This window comes from Dermacentor albipictus, chromosome 1, assembly GCF_038994185.2.
Source record: "Dermacentor albipictus isolate Rhodes 1998 colony chromosome 1, USDA_Dalb.pri_finalv2, whole genome shotgun sequence".
NCBI classification, from domain to species: domain Eukaryota; kingdom Metazoa; phylum Arthropoda; class Arachnida; order Ixodida; family Ixodidae; genus Dermacentor; species Dermacentor albipictus.
Window position 1 is genome coordinate 190,383,790 of NC_091821.1, and position 10,200 is coordinate 190,393,989.

At 48.6% G+C, this 10,200-nt stretch overlaps 1 protein-coding gene across 1 annotated transcript in view; it reads right to left on the bottom strand.

Annotated features, from left to right (window-relative positions):
• Positions 1-8,094, bottom strand: part of LOC135897982 (coactosin-like protein) — a 67,759-nt gene extending 59,665 nt beyond the window's left edge. The window contains exon 1 of the mRNA XM_065426692.2: positions 7,988-8,094. Coding sequence (XP_065282764.1) covers positions 7,988-8,065 — 78 coding nt within the window. The 5' untranslated portion in view covers positions 8,066-8,094. The remainder of the gene's footprint in view (positions 1-7,987) is intronic.
• Positions 8,095-10,200: the final 2,106 nt, after the last annotated feature.

A 10,200-nucleotide genomic window follows, 5' to 3' on the forward strand; every position in this document is an offset into this window, starting at 1 on the left:
ACGTGACAGCCGTAGTTGCATTCTCAGCTGTTTGGCTGGGCTGAACGGCGCCAGCTGGCGGGGATGGGACGCGTCGGGCTACGGCGATCCAAGCGCTTTCCTGACGCATTGTCTATGCCGATCCCAGAAAACAATCCCCGCCTGACTGCGCCGCGACGGATCACACCATTTATGATAGACGCGGCAGGCCGCACATTTTCCTTTTTTTCTTTTTGTTTTTATCCAGTGGCCGTGCCAGTGCACCGATTACGTCCCATCATATTTGGCATCATAGGCGTTATACCGCGGTACTGTGATTCAACATTGGCGTATAACAAGTGCCTGGACGACATATCATAGTAGAGGCATTTCAGAAGCAGAAACAGTCAATTTTTTTATTCGTTTAAGAATGTCAACCAAGGTTTGAATGTCAAGGTTTGAACCAAGGAATGTCAACTAAATTGTGTTTGAAAAATTGAAAATTATTTGTACGTGGTTAAATGCTTGCTACAGAAAGTTAATGCGAACATTGTTGAAAACAAAATATTCGCCTAGTTCCTACGTGTAGCTCATTGAACGAAAAACGCCCCTGCTTCAATATATATATATATATATATATATATATATATATATATATATATATATATATATATATATATATATAATGAGAGATAGAGAAAGAGAGATAGGGAGAAATATTTATTTGATGCGATGATTGGTCCGCATCGCTTTTCTATACACACATGGTGACCATGAAGATGCTGATGCAACGTCACGCACGTTGACAGGAAGAACGGAGTCTTGAAATTCTTGGGATCGGTGTCCATCGATTCGTTTTTTTTTTAGCTTAGTCGGTTGCCATCTAGTACAATATCGGTCTCGGCTCTGACCTTTGGGTCAAAGCGGGTTCCGTTTCAACTACAAAGATTTTAGAAGCCTGCAGAGCTATCCTCCACTGTCTTATACTTGGGCGAAGAAAGGTGGATGTTGACAAAGCTTCGCATAAGTGCATAAACGTTTAAATACGCTTATGATGGCACAAATACGGTTGTTGTCATTCATTTTGTCATCGAGGTACTTTCCTACATAGATGCACGCAAATGCAAGGGAAAGGGTAGCACGAAAATATCTCAATTATACCATGAATACTAAGTTCTTTCTTGTGCGATTGTTTGCCTTGTTGATGAAATGAATCGTTGGCCCTTTCGTTGGGCCGTTATTCTTCTTTTACATGCTTGCTGCGTGGTTTTCGTTCCTAGTGCCTGGAGGGCCTTAGTTTATTGATTAAAAGTAATTATTGTTTTTTTTTTCACGTTGTTAGCGCGATTGTTGCATTTCCGAGCTTCCTTCACGTAATACTTGGCTGAGTTCATAAATTATTTGGGTCACTTCATGCTGCTTGGTATTTCCTAATGGCGATTTATTTGACGTGCTTTATTGTTTTTCTGACAAACCACTTATCGTATTGTGATATCCCTAATTTAGGAAGTAGGCATTCGCGAGGTCATCTCCTTTTCGAGCTGCCTTCGCCGCACTGCTGCCACTGTGTCGCGGTGTGAGTTTTCCCGATCCGCGCTGGGCTTCCGTTCCCACTCCCGTCCCTCGTAATCGGGGCCCGTCGTGCTCTGCGGGCCGAAGCGGCGCCGCGTGCTCCCGAAGTCTTCGGCGGCCTGCTCGGCGCGCGTCTCCCCACCTTGTGCGCAGCAGCCGGTCTGCTGATAACGGGGCGGCCGTGGTCTTAGCGGTGTCCCCGAGAGAACGCGCCCAAAGGACGTGACCTCAATGGTGGGCTGCCGTAGCGCCACCCGAGCGTGACTACGAGCCGGGCTCCTGGCTCTTAATGAACGCGGCTGGCGTTCTTGTCGACTCACGACGCGCTTTGCCGACCTCCAGTGGCGCGCGGCGCTTTTCGAAGGTGTCCGCGCTGCACGCACGTGGCGCGCGGCAGCCGGAGCCGAGCGCGGTCAAGTGCCGCTGCATTGCAGTCGCTTCGCGCGCTTTCTTTTTTTTATGCGTTGCATATTGCAATCACTCAGTTCAGCCCTTGGGCGCGGCCGGGCAGCCACCATTGACCTTTAGCGCAACCACGTGACGTGACGTCATGACAGCCGGAGGAAAAGCTGGGCCCCAACTCGCGCAATATGCAACGCATTCTTCGCTTAACCAAGCTAAGCCTGGCCATTTTAGAGCGCAGCTCTTTGGCGTCCGTTCCTGGGTTTCGCGTCGGCGTTGTCGTCGGCCTCGTAACCAGCTCCGCCCCCCTTTCATCCCCCCAGCGCTAGCAGCGACCGACTGATACCGCTGGATGCCGCTGACGCCGCTAGAGAGTCAAGATAACGTGACTGCATAGAACACCGTCGCCGCCATGCAGAAAGAGGAGGAAAGGGTCCCCCCCCCCCCCTGGTTCTTAGCGCTGCGGAAGCGAGGGTATCATATTGTTTGTGTCGGCATCGGCGGCGTTGTCCCTGAAACCAACTCCGCAGCTGGGGTTGACTCACTATCGGCGTCAGCGGCATCAGTCAGTCGCTGCTATCTCTTCCCTCCTCCCTTTATCGTGTTCTCCGCTTGCTGCACGCGCTTCTGCCCCCATCGTTTGCCGCTGGGTGTACACGCCGCACCCCTCCCACCCCTTCCTGCGAGTCTCCGGTTGTCAAAGCGCCGGCTCGAACTTTGAAGTTGGCGAACTGTGCGCCGCAAAGTTGCCCAACGGCTTGCTGGTAGTAGCTGCCTACTTCGCCCCTACCGCACTCACGAAAGACGTCGTGCACTTCCTGCAACTCGCATTAACCGTCCATCGATCCACACCGATGTTAGTAGTGGGGGACTTTAATGTTGACATAAAGACAAACAGCAATTTCCTAACAGTTATGCGGGAGAACATCCCGTTCCTCTCGCTCGTAACGCGTCCCACGGCTGTGACAACCTCGCGAGGCACTTGTATAGATCTCGTCTTTGAGAATCAAGCATTGGTGTACCAAGTCGAACATATATCAGTCTATTTCTCCGACCACAAAGCTTCCTTCATGACTGTCAAGAACTGTTAGTGGAGTCTTTGTTAAAGGAATACGTGTGAAAAATAAAAAAAAAATTCTGTGATAGCGCATACATGTGTTGCTCGATTTCTTTGCCTCAATCTATCGAAAAGGTGAAACAGCTTATTTGCTGCGCTCAAATTTCGCATTAGGAAGTAACGTAATCGTCGGTAATTTTTTTTTTCGTGATCGACGCGCGGTCTTATCCGGACGACAGGTGGCCCTTCAGCGACGCGCTTACGGTTAAAAGGTTTCGGCACATCAGGTTCGAGGAGCCGCACCTGCGGCTATTGCCTGGAGCGACATATACGTTTTTTTTTTTCGGTTGGTTTGAGCATATATGCCCGATCCATTCTTTCGTAAGTACGATCAGCGCGTCCAAGACACTGCGGCCACTGTTACAGCTCCTATATGCGAGGCGTCAGCAGAGGCGAGTATAGGTAAGACGACTGCTTTAGTTTACTGCGCTGCTTTGGTGTGACGAAATGCGACGCAAGGAACGACGAGGACACGCGGCTCCGCAACCGTGTACTGTTTCGTCCGCGTGCGTCCATCAGGCATACGAGACGCCGCGGAACTCGAGGAAAAGAGTAGTAAACGGACAAGAAAAGTACTAATGCGATCAACTCTATCAGTCTTACTGGGACACGCGTGGCTGTCTGCTATTGTCTGAAAATGTATGCAACGAACTAGCATCCTATCGCCCAGTGCCATTTTGTCATAGTATCTCCCAGCATTTTGCGTGGTGACGGCAATGGATAGTAAGTTGACAGAAGACTAGGATTTCGTTTATTTAACACAATTGAAAACTGCCAGCGCGTGTGGCTGGATTGCGGCAGCGGCTGCTCGCTGAACATAGTGTACTGGGCATTATGAGTCACATCGGACACCGCCGAAGAGGCGATTTCTCGACACTTGCTGTTTATGCGAACATTTCTAAACCATGCATGCGACTGTGTTCTAGAAGTATAGCTATCATCAGCCAGCTGAAAGCTATGGGAACTTATGTTCATGTTTTACGTCTTATTCATTAATTCTTTCCCCAACGTCTTATTTTATTCCTGATCGGAGGAAGTCAGAGTAAATTGAGACGTATATTTCGGGGGGTACCACAGGGGATTCTTTTATCGCCACTGCTTGATACATTGCCTTGGCTAGCTTCTCGCGAGTGCTTGGTTGTAGCTGAATGTCGGTTTAAAGGATATTAAAGAGCACCGAATCAGTTTAAACTGTCCTGCGAAGACTTAGTATTTAATCACCTGTGCAGAAAAAATGTTACTTTCTAGCCGATAAAATACAAGGGAAGTTTGCCTATCATAAATATTGCTCCCAAAGCGAACTAAATGATGTTCTACCAAAAAAAAAAGAAAAAAAAAAGGACATGAGCGAAGAGAGGACGGCAGGACACACTATATAGCGAAGCGATGTGTCATGTCATCCTATTTCATCGTTTTTTTTTTCCTCCTCTGGAATATTACTTAGTCGCTACGAGAACCGAAAAATCTCGCTTATCAGTTTCATAGCACGATACGTCAGTATGACGTCATGGAATTTAAAGTATCTTCAAGTGCTGAGGGCGCCTTCGTGCGCATAATGCTATTAAAAAGAAAAACTCGTTAGGTTGATTGTTTGGTTCTGTTAGAATGCAATGTATTCTTTCTTTATCGACAAACTATTAGCTAGTCCCGAGCAGGTACCATCAAAATTCTTGATGCCACTGCTAGCGCAGCAACATCAAGGTAGCTTTTTCACCTTGTCTTTCGCTTCTGCGTATTTTACGGTTTACGAAGCTCCTCACACATTAGGACTTACCTTTTCGATGTTCCAGAAGTGTAATTTACCAATTCAGCATAACCTGACAGTGCTATGTAAGTAATTCATTATTTATTCAACTTTATTTTTCTAGTCTACGCTAGAAATGCTCTTCTTGCTGCCGTAAACAGCTTCACTGCTCATAGCGTGTGGCAGCGCGAGAAAGGCTGGTGCTCTTGAAGGGCAGACAAACGGGAAAACGAACAAAAATGGCAATTGAAAACATATCGTCATCATCTCTGCTGTCACCACCACCACCACCACCACCACGGCGGTGGTGGTGGTGGCGCCGCCGCCGCCACCACCACCGCCGCCGCCGCCGCCGCCGCCAACAACAACAACAACAACAACAACAACAACAACAACAACAACAACAACAACAAAGAGATGTAGGACGGGATATATTGGCGCACTTACGAACGCATCATGCCAGCGACAGGCTCCCTTACATGCCATATTGACGCTGGCGTAGTAATATATCAGTTTTTTCCGACAACGAAGAGAAAGGTGCGTGACCTATTTAGAGCAAACAACATTTTAACATTCTATGTGATAAAATGGTATACAAACAATAAACTTTGTCACAAAAAGTATTAATTACCTATGAGCATCTACATCTACAAGTTCAAATACACCTTCAGGTCGTTGCGAGACAATTTAGGGGTGTTAATGTATTCATTAAGGATTTTTGGTAACTGTTTAATGAAGTGAAAATTGTATTCTGTGCGAAAAATATGCAGACAAGTGTTTCTAAATTCTGTCAGGTAAATTGTGCCAGTATAAGCTCGCGTGCTAGCGAGCGAAGCTATGTAACTGCATCGGTGGTGTACTGTTGCAGTGCTATACAATGGACACCATCATGGGCAGATCGGGTGGCGTCATTCGCACGGTTGATATCACAAGTGCCGCAATGACCCGATATCCACTGATATGATCTATTGTCTCCACATCTTGGATCTGATTCTACAGCTCCGTCTTTCAGTGCCAGTCACTCTGGCACTGACGGCAGCCTCACCGCCGCTGATCGTTCGGCGCCGCCGATATCGTCGCTTGGCCTTTTCCGGTTCATTTCAAAGCTAAAGTTTACGGCGCTTCGGAATGAATCACCGACTCTCACAAGTCGCAATATTTTCTTACCGTTGTTGTCGCTCTTCGCAATAATTATAATAATCGCGACATGCACTTCGAATCGCCAGTTGTTTATCTCTGCTGGCAGAGCACGCGTATGCGCGAGCAGACGACGTAGCATAGTTTTACGTCACTATTTTTTTATTCCCACGTGACCAAGCCGTGTTGCGTTTCCTCTCCTATGACGTCATACTATCACCCGGAGCCCAGAAACCGAAACCGAAATCGCTCGGTATAATAATGCTATTATTAAATTATTTATCGGGTATATATGAATCCAGCGGTGTGTATCGTGCTTCCTGAAGCAGTACGCAACGCTTGAATTGAAGAACGCATGAACGGCAATTTTCATGTCTCCACCCCTTTAAGAGACAGAAAGAAAGCGATGGTATGTCAGAGAAGAATTGAGGATAATCGATATTGTAATTGACATTAAGAGACAGAAAATGAAGCTGGGCAGGTCATGTTAGACAACCGGTAGACCATTAGGGTTACAGAATGGGGGCCAAGAGAAGGGAAGCGCAGTCAAGAAAGGCAGAAGACTGGGTGTGGCGATGAAATTAGGAAATTTGCAGGCGCTAGTCGTAATCAGTTCGCGCAGGACAGGGGAAATTGGAGATCGCAAGTAGAGCCCTTCGCCCTGCGGTGGACAAAAAATAGGCCTTTCTTTGCTGAGGATCTGCTTTAGCGACATTCTTAACCTTCCGTTGCACGCCGCCTCCATTTTTGACCAACCATCGCAAGCTAAGCAAGGGGAAGCGAGTCAATCGCAGACGCCGGCACCACCCTCTTCATACGGTTATCTAATTTCACTGTGCTGGCTCGGCCCTATCGAACCCCTCTCTACTTGAGCGTGTTCCTCGCCTCTTTTCAGGCAATTCTATACATATAAAAAGCCTGCTCAATTTAGGCAAGGCTATTCGCTTTGAAAGAAAAACAAAGTGACCTCCTATAAAAAAAGAGCGCATTTGATTGGACATTTCGAACAATGCTGCTGGTTACCGCCCGAGGCTTGCGTTTGTGGTTACGTAAATTCGACGACAGGAGATTGGAATCAAAACAGATTGGAATAGTTTTACGTTATAAGAACCTAGCTTTACGTTATAGCGCTCCAATTTGCTTACCGCTAGCAACGGCATCTCCGCGTGGTCACCTTCGTGTGATGAAGCCTTCAGGCAACTACGTCGCCTACTTACTTCGCCACCTATTCTTCGATATTACAATTCCACCGCGCCTACAGAGGTACACACGGACGCCAGCGGCATCGGACTTGGTGCAGTCCTGGCACAACGGAAAGACCGCTACGACAAGTACGTCGTCGCATTTGCGAGCGGCACCTCAAAGAATGCAGAAGCCAACTACTCTGTAACAGAAAAGGATTGCTTGGCCATTCCTTAGGCTCTGGTCAAATTTCATCTATACTTATATGGTCGCCCTTTTGACGTTGTCACCGACCACCCCGCCCTTTGCTGACTGTCCTCATTAGAAGATCCGTCAGGTCGCCTAGGCCGATGAGCACATCGCTTACAAGAATATGACATCCGCATTGTCTACCGATCGGGCAGGAAGCACTTTGACGCCGACGCGCTTTCGCGATCACCGATCCCTTGTGATGTGGCTTCAGTGTCTACGCTCTTCGCATCCATGTCATCCATCAACGTCGCTGATATGCCGGACGAGCAGCGTGTCATCCCCTGCTTTCAACTATGCTGAATTTCATCCGCGATCTCCATCCTTCACACCCCCTTCTCAAACACCTCGTCGCCAAGCTGCTCACTTTGCTGTACGCGACAACGTCCTTTACCGTAGAAAATATTTGTCTGATGGTCACAAATGGCTGCTTCTCATACCACGGCACAAGCGTTGTGACATATGCGCTTATTTTCATGCTGCTCCTCATAACGGTCACGCCGGCGTTCAGAAAACGTTTACTCGGCTGTGGCAGCGTTTCTACTGGCACGGCATGTATGACTTCGTGTGCCAGTCCGTAGTCGCTTGCGCGGCGCGCCAACGGCGTAAAATTCAACAGCGCTCACCTGGTGAGTTACAGCCGCTGCCCTGTCTGGCTCGGCCCTTCGATCGCGTGGTAATAGACCTATATGAACCACTTCCATGCAGCTCCTCGGGTAACCGATGGATAATTGTAGGTGTAGAAAACTTGACGCGCTACGCCGAGACTGCCCCACTACCGGCAGCCTCTGCGCGCGAAGTTGCGTTTTTCATCTTGTGGAACTTCGTCGCTGTCCCTGAGCCCCCTGTCGCTAAGCGAACTGCTCAGCGACAGGGGGCGTGTCTTCCAGTCCGAAGTAATCCAAGCCCTTCTCGCTGCATGCAGCATCGTTCACCGCGAGTCTATATATATATACAGCGTATACCACCCGCAAACCAACGGCTTGACAGAGAGGTTCAACCGCTCACTCGGTGACATGTTGACTATGTACGTCGCCTCGCACCACAGTAACTGGGACACTGTTTTGCCGTTCGTAACGTATGCCTATAATATGACCACACAAGCTACCACTGGATTTTCGACATTTTTTCTGCTACATGGATGAGAGCCCTCGTGTACTATAGACACGCCGCTCCCATACCGACCCGACGCTTCCGAATGCATACCAGTGTCGGAAGCCGTCAAATACGCAGATGACTGTAGACAGCTCGCTCGTACCCTTACGCCCACAGCTCAAAGTCGCCAAAAGCTGCGGCGTGACAGTGGCATGCCTACACCAGGTTTTCCGATTGGTTGGCTTGTTTGGTTGTTGGTCCTACCTCACAGCCCTGGCCTTTCAACCAAACTTCTTGCACGCTATGATGGCCCCTACCACGTCATAGACCGTACCTCCGCTGTCAACTACGTTGTCGAACCTGTGACGCCATCGACCTTAGGATTCGCGGGCGTGACACGGTTTATGTAAGCCGACTTAAGCCATACTATGGCCCCCTGATCCTACCTACGCCGTAAGTTGCCCGGATGGCTCATCTTCTCTCCCGGGGGCCATTGTAGTGAAGAAGAGGACGAAGAAAACGCTCTTGCGCCTGTCGCTGTGCGCGCGATCAGCGTTCGTGTACTGACGGTGCGACATCGATTGTGTGAGACGTTAGTGTCTTATAATAAATCGTCATACTACACTGGCAATGAACGAAGAGACGTTCGTGCAAAAGAAGCGCCTTCAGCGACACCAGCAGTGAGAGCACCGATCAGCCACTACTTCACAACTGAGGCAATTCGTTGTCACTTATCTGCAGTAGACTAGGTGGGTGCGATGAAATGAGGAAATTCGCGGATGCTAGCTGGAATCGGTTAGCGCAGGACAGGGGCTATTGGAGATCACAGGGAGAGGCCTTCGTCCTGCAGTGAACCTAAAGTAGGCTGCTGCTGCTGCTGATGATGATAATGGATCGGCGTACCCGCTACCTTGGGCGTTCAAAACCGGGCGAAATCATCATGCGCAAATACAATGAAATTGGTGACGTGACATGGCTACATTTCATGTAGTCCTCCCGGCTGCTTCATTGTGAAAAGAAAGTTTTTGACAACTTACAAATAAGAGGTTTGCCACATGCGTGTGTGCAAGAGGTAGTGTGCCTCCAAGGACCAACGATCGTGCGAAACTAGACCTCACGTACTCTACTCTCATTTTACACAACACTGAACTCGTGGACACGTGGTGACTCCTTTTGACTCTGCACTTTCGCGTTCAATATGAGCTGCAACATGGTGCCAATGTTCGAAGGGGGCCCAAGACTGCATGATGGAACTGACATACGAAAAATATGAAAATTAAACACCGTTCCAGCTATCGGTATTTAGTAAACCAAATTTTCGTATGTCCGCGCCATCGAGCAGTCTTGTAACCCCTTCTACCAAGGGCACTGTGTTGCAGCTCATGTGAACGGGACGGTACGTTTCTGAGAAGAGGAAAGCTACGATAAGGGTGGAGAAATCGCCGACCCAGACTGCCAGGCTAGCCCCGCCAGCGCCAGCCACCTGAAGCGACCTATGCATATACCGACCGACCAATCGACTTGCGCAGCCGCGTGTCTTCCTAATTTATCGTGTTTTCCTTTTTGCCGAAGTAAGTGCAGTAAATTAAAGAAAGCGTCAGTTTGGAGCAGCGGTGGCGGCGGACAGAGACTGACTGAAACCTCTTCCCTCGGCGGCAGTATGCAGATTGTATAACTGCACATTCTCATTTTGTGGCATATTATATTATGGCAATTGCAAGACTTCACCGGGAAGTTCACAGCG